This window comes from Daldinia vernicosa (genome assembly GCF_022497035.1).
Source record: "Daldinia vernicosa strain CBS 139.73 unplaced genomic scaffold F5Y00scaffold_26, whole genome shotgun sequence".
Taxonomy (NCBI): domain Eukaryota; kingdom Fungi; phylum Ascomycota; class Sordariomycetes; order Xylariales; family Hypoxylaceae; genus Daldinia; species Daldinia vernicosa.
In genome coordinates this window covers 404,090-419,889 of record NW_025953942.1, presented here as the reverse complement: position 1 = coordinate 419,889, position 15,800 = coordinate 404,090, and the positions used below count along the sequence as shown (strand labels likewise).

At 46.3% G+C, this 15,800-nt stretch overlaps 3 protein-coding genes across 3 annotated transcripts; 2 read left to right on the top strand and 1 right to left on the bottom strand.

Moving 5' to 3' along the window:
* Positions 1-2,591: 2,591 nt before the first annotated feature.
* F5Y00DRAFT_238508 (cysteine proteinase) lies at positions 2,592-5,464 on the top strand. The gene is made up of 4 exons (XM_048007977.1): positions 2,592-3,279; positions 3,449-3,535; positions 3,602-3,665; positions 3,918-5,464. Exons 1-4 carry the CDS (start codon positions 2,887-2,889, stop codon positions 5,081-5,083), a joined length of 1,710 nt encoding a protein of 569 aa, XP_047864437.1. The 5' UTR covers positions 2,592-2,886; the 3' UTR covers positions 5,084-5,464.
* Positions 5,465-6,694: 1,230 nt separating this feature from the next.
* Positions 6,695-7,630, bottom strand: F5Y00DRAFT_262603 (uncharacterized protein; the record flags this gene model as incomplete). The annotated part of the gene is made up of 1 exon (XM_048011408.1): positions 6,695-7,630. One exon carries the CDS (start codon positions 7,628-7,630, stop codon positions 6,695-6,697), a length of 936 nt encoding a protein of 311 aa, XP_047864436.1.
* Positions 7,631-13,695: 6,065 nt separating this feature from the next.
* Positions 13,696-15,710, top strand: F5Y00DRAFT_238501 (SUR7/PalI family-domain-containing protein). The gene is made up of 3 exons (XM_048007976.1): positions 13,696-14,085; positions 14,150-14,243; positions 14,299-15,710. The coding sequence occupies exons 2-3, from the start codon at positions 14,231-14,233 to the stop codon at positions 15,030-15,032; spliced, it is 747 nt and encodes a 248-aa protein (XP_047864435.1). The 5' UTR covers positions 13,696-14,085; positions 14,150-14,230; the 3' UTR covers positions 15,033-15,710.
* The last annotated feature ends 90 nt before the right edge of the window (positions 15,711-15,800 follow it).

The following is a 15,800-nucleotide window of genomic DNA, read 5'->3' as shown; positions in this document are numbered from 1 at the left end:
TGGTCAGAAATAACGGCGCTACTCCTATATTTTCTGGGTTAATTTTTTTAATAAACCATTACCTACTTACTTGGGTAGGTAGGTAGTTACTCGACGTATCCATCTCGCGCCATCATGAGGCTCACCTGAGCACCAATTCTAATAATGTTCTTCAAAAAGCTTGTCACGCAGAGCATGATGCGGATTGGTGGGTGGATTGGTCTAATTCGGCGTCGTTAGGACGACGTGATGATGATGATGATACATACTTTCCATCTTCGCTTGTGATGCTGTGTTACGATGGCTTTTCTTTGTGCTGGTCTGCCTCGTGCCACCAACACATATCCCGACCCACGCGCATGAAGTTTACGCTAGGTACCTAGGTAGTTAGGTTCATGAACTGACAGTATAACACGTATGTACGATATGTACGGTATGCATAGCTGGCATAGGTGGTAGGCAGGCCGTGTATCACCCATTCTTTAGGTATAATTGCCACCAAATGACGTTTCCCTGCTACTACGGGTTTGCTTGCTTGTTTTTGCTTTGCATCTGTTTTGCGTTTTCCGGGCCGTCTGGCAATTCTGTAACGCTTCAGCCGCTGGAGAGATTTCCTTTTTGGCGCCGGAGAATCCTGATTCTTGGGCTGACCGGGAAAGCTAGTCTAATATTGCCCATGCTTTCTGGCCGGTTTTTATCGTCAAAAATCAATCAAATGACCCAACTGAAAGACCAACGACGAATGAGGATTAGAAGATGCACTACTCAGCTCCCATGCCCCCATAACCGTGTGAAGTTGACGATATCGCGCAACGATCGTGCTTCGCAATCCTCCGGTACCCATGAGAGAAGGTACGTAGCGGTCTTGGCCATCGATATACCTTACCCATCAGAGCATGGTGCTGCATCCATCGTAAGCACCAGTCTGGGGTAAGGAAAGATCTGGGTAAAAGTTCTCTCGGGTTTAATAGCGTGAAGGATTCTACTTCAACGTACAATTATACCAGGTAGATAATCCGTAGTACCTAAAAGTGATATGTCGAAAATAGTAGACTGATGGACCATGTATGTATGTACATAGACGAACGATCATCAGGCTAAGGTAGTCAACAGTTAGTCCAATTCTTTTACGCCTATTACCTAGCCCATCCTCCGTCCTGAGGAAATATAGAACTATCACACATGATGGCCAGCCACCAGCCAGCCAGCCAAGCCACAAGGCCGACAATGCAACATAGGAGTTTTGACTGAGAAGTTTTGACTGGCTCAAATATAGTGCATTATCTATGCATCTGTGGAAGTAGATTAATCTTAGATATTTAACATGAATTATAAGACTATAAGGTGTGGTTTATGCATACTTGGTAGAAAAACGCGGGAGGATGATCAAAAGTGGCTTCTTTTCTAACATTAGAAAGGCAGAAGTTAGCGATATACACCGTAGACATTATTAGGCACCGCTGTGCTACTCGGTACCTAACCGTTTTACCTGTTGATCTCTTGTGATCGCTAACCGACGTCAAGCCCAACCAACTACTGTAGCTCGAAGCATAAACGCACAGACCTTACCTGCCTTAGCTGCTTAGGTACCTAAGGTACAATACCTAAGTAATTACTAGGTAATACCTTGAGTATCCCAATTTACAGGGGATTTTTCTAGGTAACACTCTCAGGGGTCTGCCGTACTCCTGCACGTGTAAGTCGTGGACTTTGTCTTCTTACATACTTACATATTACAGATAAATTGGATAGGTCATCGATTACATATATTGGACTTATATTATAGGTAAACCTTTCGTAAGGAGGTTCTATGTAGGGAACTTAAGTACCTACGCACGAAGTAGAGGCGTACATGCAATAGATAATGTGCAATCCTTTTAAGGCACTTATACGTAGACGTAGATGTATACTAATACTATCGCGAGTGGGGTATTACCCAGGTGCACTTTTATCTTCGAGAGGTACATACATAAAGAGGTGAACGGGAACTTCCCGTTAAACATTAAACCTTGAATATCCATATGTATCTCTATACATAGTATTTTACATATGTACCTAATAAATGTATTTAGGTCATGTTATACCAATCTAATATCAGCCATCGGTTAGAAAAGTGATAGAATCGCCCAGATTCTATAAGGGGTAAATATCTCTGTTTTTCATATAACTAGATCTATACTTGAGTATGTATATGTACGAGTGGTAAATAGACATGTATCGCGATTACGTGACTTCAAAGCGTATACATACACCCTATTAGGTACTTATATATAGCACTATGCAAGTATACAAACGAGTACCTACCTTGGTAGCTTGAGGTAACTTCCCTACGTCTAGAGTACTAGGTACAATACTTAGGTAGGTACCTCACTTACCACATAAGCAACCCCCTGTTGCAGGGGGGTCGGTACCACTACCGCTAGATGTGTAACCCCGACTTTGATGGCCTTGATTGATTGATTGATCGCTTCCACTCGGTGCTCATCTTCCTTTTAGACAAAAACCCGCCCGTTACCAACTCTCTGGATCCCCTCTTGTCTTCTCTTACTTCCTTCTTTTTCTTCCTTCTCCCTCTTCCCTCTTCCTCTTCCCTCCTCCTCCTATCTCCTGCCCTCTCTCTCTCTCTCTCTCTCTTTCCTGCTTCCTTCTTTTTTATCACTCTCGTTTCTCTTTCATCTGTCGCTGCTGGTTACAGCCCGAAGAGAAGCCATAATAATTCCTTGCACGAGAGCAGCCAGGCGGATCCAGACGGAACTAAGGTTAATCTATGAGCTTTGAGCTACTTGCAGCTAGGAAGCCCACCCCGAACTTCAAAGACCATCCACCCGGTTACGTACTTAGAGCTTTCATGACCCGAAGCTCCCAAGCTTGGGGTCAAGCTCTGGCTCGTCAAGCCCAGGCACAGGCATGTTCCAGCCTCAACCCACCCCATATTCCTCATACGCTTCCTATGGAATCCACATAGCCAACGCAGAAGTCCCCGAATACGCCTTTCAACCCACTCCGCTGGCACAATTCGGGACGGCGCAAGCTGGCGGTGCCGGTGCAGTTGCAGGCGGTAGACCAGCAGCCGTCGACTTCTTCGCATCTCCCATCTACCATAGTCATAATCCTCTAATACCGCCTCCTGCAAGCAATTCGGGTCATATTCCTTACAACACCAACAGTACCAATACGAACAACCCGGCGATACCCCACAATCATCATCGAAATCATTGCAACATCAAGATGGAACCACCACACCCAACCGACCTTGCTCAGCAAGAGGCTGCAGCTCGCGAATTTGAGCCTCAGCTAGTGGTAAGTACTGTTTTTATTGCGATACTCTTCTATTGTCGTCGACCATCCTATCTACACGTATATAGCTATATATTTAGCTCCTATCGCCAGTACACTTCGCGCTTTGCACATTGCCCTTTCTCGTCTCCACGCGAAATCATCAAAACGCTCACATTTCAACGGCATACAGAGTCCTTTAGTCGGCGAAAGAAGATCGAGCACGATAATCACGGAGGAGTATGCGAAAGCAGATCCCATATATGTCGCAAAAACTGTGGTTAGTCAAACCCGAGCTCCAGCAATACAATCGAACTCTTCCAATTGACTCGTCGTGACATCGTAGGCATTACCCCATACCTATTCCCACTATCGCCCTGTCCAAGGTGACGGTAATTGTGGTTGGCGAGGTGAGTTCTGACAGATTTCCTACTTAATATATCTCGAGGATCCTCCTGCATCACATACGCATACCCCGCAGTTCATGCGTAGCCAAGTCAATTTGGGATCTGGGTCCTATCTGGAATATTCTTCGATCGATCGATGATCTACTTCTGCGAAGATAAGGCAATGTAGTGGGGACAATATTCAACTTTTCCATCACCTCACCCAGTTCTCAGACTCATAGGTTGCCGAGTTGACTCTTTGTTGTATCGTTGTAGCCATCGCATTCGGTTATTTCGAGACGTTAGTACGATGCGGCGATATAAATCAAGTCCAGGGCGAGTTGGCTCGGTTAACAAGCTTGAACAAGTTCATCGAGACCGTTGGGGGGCATAGTGTCTGGCTATTCGAGGATATGGTTGCCGTAACATTTGACTTATTCAACGAGATCATCGGAGCGATGTCCAGTGGCCAAGATGCTATGCTAACTGTGATGGATACCTTCAACAATCCTGAGAAGTCGCAATCTATCGTCTACCATCAGCGCTTGCTCGCATCGTCATGGTTGAAGGGTCGTTATGCCCATTACGAGCCCTGGATAACAGGTGGCGCCGAGAGCTACGTTCAAGATACCATCCTGCCTATTGACCGGGAGATCGACCACGTAGGTGTTGTGCTGCTTCACGACGTACTACTCAAACCAGCGAATATCGTACTCGAGATCGTCTACTTAGACCGGAGCGACGGCGTGGAAGCCAATATTCATCGGATGCCCGAAGAAGCTAACGGTCAGGACCCGGCTACATTAGGACCAATAATCTACTTGTTGTACCGTCCGGGTCATTACGATATTTTGTATCGCGATTCTGTCGTCCAGCCTTCGCCTATGCCACCCGCACTAACTACACTGTCGATCAATCGGGCAACGCCCTTCACGCACCAAGAAATTGAAAGCACAGATATGCCGCTTCAAGATTTCCCGGTGGACATGAGTACATTGGCTATGATACCTGGTTTTGGTGTTCCCGATATATCCCCCTTGGGATCTCCGGCCGCACCGTCTCCTATGACAGATCCTTATGCCCCTTCTCCGCAATCGCCATGGATGCCGCAGCCGTTCCCAGATGGCCTAGCTACTGGGCCTCCACCTCCACAGCCGAGTCCTCCGCAGCAACAACCAGCAACCCCCATGACATTGCACCCACTGCGCTTCAGTAAATATAACTTCCCCGACTTAGTTGAGACCAACACGTTTCACGAACCAGCTTTCACGACGAATACCTTCAAAAACAGCCATTTCAATGTGGCTCATTACAATAACATGAATTTCCAGCCTGAAATGTACAGGCCAGAGGCAGACGAAGAGATACCACATGGAAAAGGCAGCGGTCGGAAACGGAGTAGCGAACATTGCGCGGTCATCAAAAAAGAGAACAGGGGTTAGAGGTAATTTTTTCCCCGGTCCCATTAGCATTCTTCCGTTTGGGGGCGGTGACACTTCCCGTCTATTACACCCACGGCGTTACTTGGTAATGAAAGACTGCAAGGTACGCGACCGTCTTGCCGGCCGGTATCATTAATTAGCACCGACACGAAATAATGAGATGGAGTATCCGGTATCCCTAATACAAGAATTCAAGGCCTACGAGTTTGGTATGTAATACGGACCAGAGGGCAAACAGGATAAAATTCCATGTGTATCCGCAACCCCTCGAAATAATCGGCAAAGCCGAACGCAGATGAGTTAATAAAGTTCGAGCAGAAACTAATATGATATTTTAATCTGACGTTTATGGTATGATTCATGATATTCGTAATAAATATTTCTCAGTATCAGTATGTAAAGTATGTAAATGCCTCGTAAATGTGGTCCAATAGCCGTATCGAAGTAGCTGCTGTTACCTTGAATTCTAGAACGGAAGCACGAGCCAACGAAGAGCAAGGATTAATTGGTCTCGACTAGCTAGACCCGGCCGCGCATCAGACACTGGACACTGAACACCTTGGCATCCTCGATCCCAGTAGGTATGTAACTCGCTTACTTTTCAGTCCCTACATGTCTAGGTAGCCAAGCAGCCAAGGTAGCCAATTCTTGGTGCAGAAAGTAAGAGCACGACGGTAAGCCACGTCGCCCTCTGATTAGAAGACTGCACTTTGCCGCTCGCTACCCAGCCAAATACCTATATATGTGTACGTGCTTTTCTCTTCCCTGCCTGAAAAGCTTGTCCGTCCTGTCCGCTTTCCTGCACAGTACATACCATACCATATCATACATTAGGTATTATCCTATCCTATCCTATCCTATCCTGCCCCAACGTGAATACCTTTAGGTATGTACTTGTCCTTCAATCTTAACCTAACGCCGACATCGGCCGCGGACCGCTGCATGGAATCCTGGCATCCCTGATGATGGTGTCCGCAGCGCGTGTTCACTGATTGATTCGTTCGTATATACGATTCCTTCCAGACAGGCAGGCAGGCAGGCAGACAAGACAGATGGATGGATGGATAGATAGATAGGAGCGGCCCGTCCGTCGTGCAGCCCGCCCGGCGACCGAGCGCTTCGAGCGGATGTCCGGTTGCTATGTAGTGTTGGTTAAGTTAGGAGGCTTGGTGGTGGGGAGGGTCGCGTATACGTAGGCCTAGCTGCTGGCTGTCGGCTTCTGGCTTCTGGCTTCTGGCTTTTCGGGACTGGGAGGTTATGAGCAATCGTGATGAATAAATAAGTACGTATATGTGTGTGTATGTATGTATGTATGTACGTGTGTATACCCGTACTCCAGCGCGTGTGTACATAGATCGATCGGGAGGGGCGTGGCCCTGGCGTGGCTAGCCCTGCTTCGTGGAACAATTGTTCATTGTTCGTGGTATCTCTCCTTACAGATCAAACCCCCACGATGACCCTCTGCACTTCGTTGTCTGGCTCAGTACGCGAGCACGTGATTCGTTGGCATAAGACTTGGAAGAGAGAACGTGAAATGGGTATCATAGACATGACGTATATACCATATGGACCGATAATAAGAGGACTCAAGGCGGCAGAGTGTAGTACGAATCATGATTGCATCACTCGACCCTCGACAAATCCAGCATCCGTGCCTGGTCCCACCGGTTCGATTTGCAATTCCTTCTCCCACATCTCCCAGTCCTCTTCTTCCACAGCGGCACCAGGTAGCTCCAGCCTCTCGGCAAATTCGGCAGCCCATTCTGCCGCGATATCCTCAGGCGCGATCTCGTGAGTGGGCAGCAAGTCTAATTGCGCGGCGATACTCGTAACACCCCTATCCCCCAACCCACACGCTACGATTCGCGCCCACGGGTTCGTCGCCTCGGACCCAGTAACCGAGACGCCGACGTTGACCGCGACGCCGAGACCCGTCACATGCCGCCGAAGGTGAACACCTAGCGCCGAGATCTTTTCCTCGTCTCTCGACAAGTCATTATCCTTAAGCACCCACACCCCTGGGTTCGAGGTCGTAAATCCGGCAACGCCATACACCCGACGCAGCGTCGCGATAGTGGTTTTTTCCAGCAGACAGGTGTAGTCGCGCACGGAGAAGTGCGCATGTAGCGGGGACCGCAAGTCTATAACGGGCCAGAGCACGGCTTGTCCCGGACCGTGGTACGTAGTCAGCCCGCCGCGGGGCGCGTGTAAGACCTCAGGCGCGAAGACGGCGGTGGTGATAGATTCGTGATCGTCGCGGGAGGGCGATGATACGGAGAGAGGGGCGCGCAAACGCGCGAGCTCGGAGGCGGATAGTGGCTCGGTCTGCCGCCTGCCGAGAGTATATGTGGGCGCCGGGGTAAAGGAGATGAGGGTGGGAAGCGGAGGCGGGGCATCAGGTCGTCGCCGTGGGTCGTCTCGCAGGGCCTTCCAGGCCAGTAGTTCCTTCTGCAACCTCGACTGGATGCGGGTCGCCAGGACATAGGTCGGGTATCTGGGCGGCGTAGTCCGGGGCCACGAGGGGATGGCGATGTGGCGGAGCGGCATTGGATGTCACACTCTAGGAAGGGGGAGGGGGAGGGGGAGGGATAAAAGAGAGGGATATATTTTAACCTGGCCTGTCTAAAGCTTGCTTTCTCTAACAGAGTGCAAAAACAGGTAGGTACTACTGCATACTACGAACTACCTTACACTTAAGGGTAACTAGTTAGATGGATAATAATGATAGAAAGCGGAGCAAAGCCGAGGTCGAAAATATATTGGAAGAAAAAGAGAATGAATTGAGATTGTTCCTATGTAAATCTTGCTGTATTAGGTAAGGTAACTATACGTAACTCAACTAGTATAAACTTACTAAGGTACCTCATAACCCTGTTCCTAGCGCCGTGCAGGCTTAGACTGTTTACCTAAGCTGCTAAGGTAAGGATATATACGGAATATATGTACATAACAGGGAAAGAGCAGGGATATTCAAGGTGAAGATAGCTTGAGCTCAGACCACTTATTGTCGGTGACGAAGCGAGCTAATCCGTACATACGATGGGTCCATGGCACGGGACGATCCAGCAGGGGGTCCTTAGAGCCTTGATCCCTGTTTCCCATCATAATCTTCGGTTTGTGAGCTGTCATTTCTTGGCGATTTAAAAGCGTTTTGCGTTTTTGTGAAAAGTAACAAAGATTGCACTAGCGTAATCTTGTTGTTACCCGTTACTCGCCGTCTTTGCCTATCCTGGGTTAGTTGCCTTAGTTGCTTTTTCTTCCACTTCTTCAGTCTCGGCTTTTATTCTTTATTTGCTGACAAACGTATCGAATTCGACTTGTTCGTTAAAGTCTAACTAACCTCACTTAGTCCAATCCAGTCTAGTCCACCACGAAAACATCACCAACTGCGCCGCTTTCAAAACAGCTTCTATTCTAATGATTCTCTCTTAATACATAACTACCTAGGTACCTAACTAGGAGAAAAACATATACTTGGGAGATACATGTAAGCACTTGCGCGTTGCAACATTGGGTTGCCTTGCTCACCGCATAATAGATCGCGCACATGATCACCGATGGCTACCTCCTTTTCTCTGCTCACATCAGCCGCAAGATACCTGTCTGTTATATCCAAATTACCCTAACATCTAGCCTTCCGGGGGTGTACGTTCCCGCCGGTGCCCGGTACTTCAATGGTACAAACCTGTCAAGAGCCGAAGGTTATGGCACTTCATTGCCAAATACGGAATTCGCTTATTAGACGCCCCAGGTTGATTGGCAGCTGAGTGTGAATGATCTGCTCCGGGGCGGGGCAGGGAGTGTGTTTAATTCACTGTCGGTCTACTATTATCACTTCGTATCCTAAGTATCGCATGTATCGTATGTATCGTACCTATCTCCTGTATGCGCAGCAGACTAGTAATCTCGTGCGGCTCCGTTCGGACCAGACACTACCGAACCATGGATGAGGGAGAAGAGGAGCCGAGACTACGTGTAACGGTGTATACCTGTCCAACTACATACTTGTCCAACAATGGCATATGTAAGTGAGCAGGCCCAACATCCAGTTTATGCACCTTAACATTAAACGGCCGGGATGAGGAAGGAATGTGCGCCCTATGCCAACGGCCCGGCGTGGGCTCTCTTTTACAAATCAATCCCATGTAAGGCGGAAAGATCTTCACCCAAGATTACCGTCCATCCTCGGCTCTAGTCGGGCATTTCAACTCCAGCACCACGGAGAGGACTCCGTATCCACCGTGTCGAACGCCTGCCCAAAGGATCTCGAGAAAACAAGGAAACGTACCTTGCCAATCCCGCCTTCAGGGCTGATTAGCTGAATGCAATCGCAAATACCCGACTCTTCCATGTCGGTATCTGTCGGGATACTTTAGCTATGCTCGAAAGGCACTCTCTCGATGCACATCCCGTCGATCCTCTACCCTCCTGTCAAATGTTACATGGATACGAAAGTTCGTGCCTGAAAAAATCAAATAGAACCATTACAATAATACGCGGTCATAGCATAGTCATAGCATAGTCAGCTGGTTACTGATATGGAGAGCATCGTTTTCCGTCAGCTTCCCCCAAGGAGCTTTTCGGCGAATTTGACCTATTACCATGTCACAAGACCTCGGCACAAGCACGGCAGTACTTTGCCACCTTATACCCGGGCTGAGTAGGACAGCAACTAGCTAATTTCTACGCTCTAACAAATGCCGATAATCATCGATTGCAGAATGTGGTCACGATGTTTCATTTATCTCCAAGGGGCTTGATAATGTTTAGTGGTAGTGTTAAGGTCTCTTTTCTGGTTAGTTTGGAATATAACAGCACCTATCAACCAGGCTCTCTTTCAATATCATCTGAACCTCGAATTACGAGCTTTTATTTTCTATTTGTAGAAATAAGACGGCAATGCTATCTTAGATAGTGCTCAGTAGTAACGGGGTTTCCGGCTAACTCTCGCTCTGTACTTATATACAACCTACTTTATCATGTCCAATTATGTATTATCTCGGTGAGTGCTATACAGGGATCAAATTACACAGATTGGGAAGCATAGGCCTGGCTTGTAGTACACCGAAGGTTGTTTCAACCCATAGCTCATCTCAGAATAGGGGGATATGTCCCCCTTGTATAGATCTACTATCCAGCAACTGTTCCGTCGACTACCCTTAATATTACACATAATTACTGTCTTGCTTCGTATAGATATCTCTAGGGGGTAGTAGAGTTATTTTCATGTCTTCGATATTCATTTCGTGATCGCCATGTCCAGTCTAGGTTTATTTATGTTTTTAGAGGCAGACACGCCTGGGTACAATAGTAGTCAACGATATAGCCATTCTACGATGCGTTTGAATAAGCATTTTATGGGGGGAGGTGCTGCTACCGCTTTGCATGAGATACCAATCATTACAAATTAAAAGAAAATTAAAAAAAAAATTTTTAAAAAAAAGTCATCGCCAATTCTAAAAGAGCCGTAGATGTAACGGTTGGTCTATCAACCTTACAAGAGCTTGTATTATTTCCAGTACCCTCTGTACCTACTATTTATCCCCATAACAAAATGACCTAAGTATTAAGGCGTAAACTTAACATAGAAACAATACAGTACCATGTATCTTGCTTATAACTCATAAATATATCGCTACCCCATTCTTGTCATGTCCTAGAATGTCCCACCCCCTTATAATATAATAGCCAACCAGATATTTCAATCACTAACACAATCAACAAGGCGTGACTCCTTAAAGAGACATAGAATTAGTTGTGATCTTTAAATTTAAAAACAGAAGAGATATATAAGTAATAGAAGTTAGAAATATATAGGCCATTGTTCAAGCTCCCCCCAAACCAACGAACAAAGGGCAAACGTTCCCTTTTTCCTATACAGCCACTTCCTAAACTCTTTAGACTCTTATTCAAAAGTTTCTTGGTTTATAGGTTGTTCCTGTGGTAGTTGAAATAAATATAAACATGGGTTGTACGGCTTTTCAGCAACAGCATCAGTGGTAGGAATAGTAGTGCTAGCGGTGGTTTGATGTAGTGGTTATGGTGACGGTGGTGGCAGTGTAGAAGGATTATTCGTTAGACATAAATGTGTCAGGATCAGATGCCCTTTGAGGTTAGTCATACACAAAGTGAGTGTCGAGGGTAGGTAGACCAAGTAATAGATTGTATTGAACTAGTAACGCCTGGCCTTCTATCCTCTGACGAGGGCGCTTCGCGCCTCTTATATAGTCGTAGACAGACCCCTGTAGCCACCCTGACAAATGTCCCATGATATAACGTGATTCATCTTGCGCTTCTTATCCAAACCGTACCCTCCATAGTGGTTGTTATTATATCCACCTCCCGTCAACAGAAAGTGGTTTTCATCTATCATCTAGCATCCCGCGGAGCTTATATAGGGGACCTCGTGGCTTCTGTCGTAGCTTTCCGTCGAGTTATTAAATGGCGATAGGTATTTGACGAGAAGTAAATCGGCCGTATTTCGCGTAACGGCTAGCTGTTGAGTAACGAAGTTTAGCAGTGGTATAACAAAGCATGGAGTCCATCAGACAATATACATATACCACTCATACCTGTTAATAGGCTCTATCTCAACCGACATGAGAGATTCGTCGTAATTATCAGAACCATCAAAGCTAAGCTCATCATCGGAAAGATAGCCTGATCTTCGCACGCTTGGTCCTTGGATCAGAAAGGTATGTTCATCCGGTTCGTCAGATTGTTGTGCTAGGTCGTACCATTTTTTCATGTAAAGAATAAACATTCCAGAGGTGATCCCGACGATGATCCAAGCTAGTAGCAGTAAATAGAAAACAATAAGTGGGATAGACATGATTACTTCTTCAGGAGTATGTAGTATCGTCTCGCTAACATGTTCGGGGGGGAAAGTGCTAAGAAATGGTCGATTCGACAGGATCAGAAATCAATGATTACACCCGGGCACTCTACGATTTACCTTAAAAATGAATTTCTATATTCTGTCCATAGGGTTTCGCGGCACGATATTTTTCTCCTAGTTTATGGTTTGTGGTTCTTCAAAGCTCCTAAAGTCTAATTGTGGCGAGCCCTAATTATTTATAAACGGGTAGACTTTAAACCTCATATCATATTAGTTGTCCAGATAGGTGACTACCTTAGGTAAATGTAAAAGGAAATTTCTTGAACAATTTGATTATGACATTTGAATACAATGGAAAATGGGAGTAAACAAAAGGAAACTCCTTAGACTCCAATCAGCTACCTAAGCAGCTATTGTGCTAACATGAGATAGCAATAAAGGATGCCAGTGTAGCGAAATCAAAGCCCGTCTTAATTTACACTCTTACTACGTATCTATAGGCGTCTCACATCCCGGGCTGGCGGCGGATTTTAGTTCCTGTGCTCATCTCAATAGCCTCAAGGTAAGTTGCATACTAATTTTTTAAAACAGCCCAAGTTATATGGTGAGTTGATCCGCCGATCTGTATCCTAAGTCTGATACAGCCGCTCTTCATAGCGCTAGGTGCCTACAAAACTACAAACAATACTTATTGATAGGGGCTGGAGCTGGAAAGAGCGCGGTCGGTATATCCTAGACTTTATTTGGTTTCCACACGTAGCCACGATACACAGGCTATGACTGAGAGACATAAGCCTTACCATGTGGAATCATCACAACTAGGTGGTTATATCAGTAGGTATCACCTCTGTATCAGGTAATAATATCCTTTAAGTAATAATAGTAATAATTGATTGAATAAAATAATAAATTCCAGCCCATCCCTAAGCAGGTATATGGACAGGCCCAATCTGCTAGCCTTTCAGTCTGAATTCCGACTCCGAAGAAAATAGATATTCCGTGTCTTTACGGGACACACGAGAATAAATTAAGCGTCGTCAGCAAAGAGGCATTAATATAAAGTATGTAAAAGACCACTTCAAGTCGTAGAGAGCGTACACATTTGACTAGCGGACTTCGGAATTAACCCCTGTTCTGGTGGCCTCAGTCACTCATGCCTTGACCGATAGAAGCTCGATATGTAGTGTAGGTTAGGTACTTACATAAGCACCACGGTAATGTTTCGAGAAGAAAAGAAGAGAATACGTATTACGGTGTTCTAGACTCGGATGCCGGATGCCGGATACCTCGGAGGACATGCCGCAAGCGTAGCACCACGTTATCGCTATCTCTAAGCCTCGCGAGAATGACGACGACTCGGCATCATGGTGATCATCGGGGCCATGTTATCACGATGATTCAGCTTCGTCTCTTTTTGGTTTCTTTGAATGAGCCATATAGATGACGTGTGAGTAGAGCTGCTTTTACTTAACAAACATCTTTTATTTTATTTTATTTTTATGAGGTACCTTAGGTACCTACCTATTCATGTACGAATTAATGCATACATGTATATTAATCAGTAGAAGGTACAAAATGGGGCAATCATAAAGTTAAAGGGTCTTGCCGGGAAGAGAGATGCGGATGTAGCTTCTTTGGCACTTACTATGTATGCATTATCAGGCTATTCGGCAGGGCTAGTCTGATTTAGGTAACGAGCTCTTCCAATAGCTTCGTCAGTGTCGTCATACCACCCCACTAGGCGTTGGGTCATGTCCACCCTTTGACTCGATGATCAACACACTCTCAATCGGAAGAGAGACCTTCAACTATTTTATATTTTTTTATTATTGTTTTTCGTTTCCGTCTTCCCCCCCTTTTCTCGTTCGTGATAAACAACAACCTTGCGAAAATCATACCCGGCCTTGCGATAATATTACTCGTATATTCTTAATACTAATCCCTATTTGGGTTGTATCGATAACTATTCCCTCAATCAATCAAGCCATCTGCCCGACCGCCTTTGATCTCAAACCCTCTTCCGCATTCGTATCCAAGACAACCTAATCTAAGAAATTGTGTCTTGGTTCTCGTTTCTCCTGGAAACGAAACAGTGTCTTACCCCTTACCCTGCCAGCTGCCAGCTGCCCGCCCTGGGTACTTAGTTTGCGCGTCTTTGCCCAAGGTAAGTTTCTTGTTTTAATTCTTTCAAAGCTCGCGACCTGAAGTCTAACATTTTCAACCTTTAGCTGCTTGTCGACCATCTTTCTTGATACCACAAGTAATCTCTACACACTTTAATCCGGTCTGGCCGGTCAATAGTATTCAAGATGGCGCGTTCAAGTAAGTCTCACCGCAACCACTTTCTAGCTCTGCAACACCGCTAATAGCTCTCCAGACGCATATCTCGCGCCTCTCTCCCTCATCTTCCTCGCCGGCTCCTTAGTGATGATGTTCTTCGTGATCCTATCAGCCGTCACCGACACGTCGCCCCTAAGACAAACCTACTTCCTGTCGGCTCAGACCGGCGGCATAACGGGCGCCCGCTCCGTCACTCAATGGACCTACTTCTATATTTGTGGCGAAGGCAACACCGACTGTAGCAGCGCATGGCCTGCCCCTCCCCTGGGTTGGGGCTGGTCCGCAAACCCGAATAATGCGCCCTCTTCTTTGATCGGTACCTATGGCGGCGACACTACAAGCTTCTACTACTACTACATGTGGCGGTTCGGCTGGGTCTTCTACTTAATCGCGCTGGTGTTCTCCGTGCTTGCCTTCTTCGCAGGCTTCGTGGCATGCTGCGGACGCTTAGGCTCGGCCATCGCAGGACTAGGAGCTCTCATCGCCTTGTTCTTCCACACCATCGCCGTGTCGCTGATGACAGCCGTCTTCGTTAAAATGCGTAATGCGTTCATTGCGAGCGGCCGTGATGCTAGCCTTGGTCGATGGGCCTTCGGCTTTAGCTGGGGTAGCTGGGCCGCCTTGTTGATCGCCACGATACTCTTCTGTCTGGGTATCCGCGGTAGCAATGGTGAGGGTCACACCGGTCGTAGATGGGGCCGTCAGAGGAGTGTGCGGAGCCACCGAAGCTACGATATGAACGGCCGACGTGTTAAGGAAGAGTACGCCTAAGTAAGAATTTCGGGGGTTATAGCAACCTGAGTACGAAAGATGAACTAAATCAAGAAACCCAAATTGCGGCAGATGAAGTAGTATGAACCGACAGATGGAGATTTTGAGAGTGCGCAGACCACCTCACGCTTCAAGTTTTACGCGTTTTACATGAAGCTTGGCATAATGGATAATAACGACGATAATGACCGACGCAAAGTTACGTACGAGGTATCGTGAGCAAGGATACGGAGGAACAGCAAGGAACAGACCAGCAGACAGACAAGGACGGAAGGATGAACAGTGGAGGATGTAATAATAGGGATACCACAGCCATAAGTTGCGCCTATGCTCTATGTATGCTACAGGTACTTTTGTGCTTACTCGGTCGTTATGGTAGATGATTAATTGATTGAGATTATCTGGCCAGCTTGCAGGCTTGAGATATATCGTGAGAGGGGAATACTCGTGATGTTGTTTTGAAGAGGATGTTTGACTGAGGCATTGAGATATTATTGTGCTTCATATAGCTAGAGCCTAGGGATGCTCGAACATCGTGTCTACAGTATCACGGACGTCTATCAATGAGTCTCGTTTTAAATCGCCCCTAGAAGAGTGAATTGGAGTTGTACGAAGGGTAGATATAAGGTACTTGAGAACATAAGAATTACGCAGCTATTAAGCTATACATTATTTATATCATATTATATCATTATATCACACCCTCTCTCTCACACGTTTCCAATGTCATGTCCTAACAGTAGTATCGTATATATCCGCCCCTCCAGC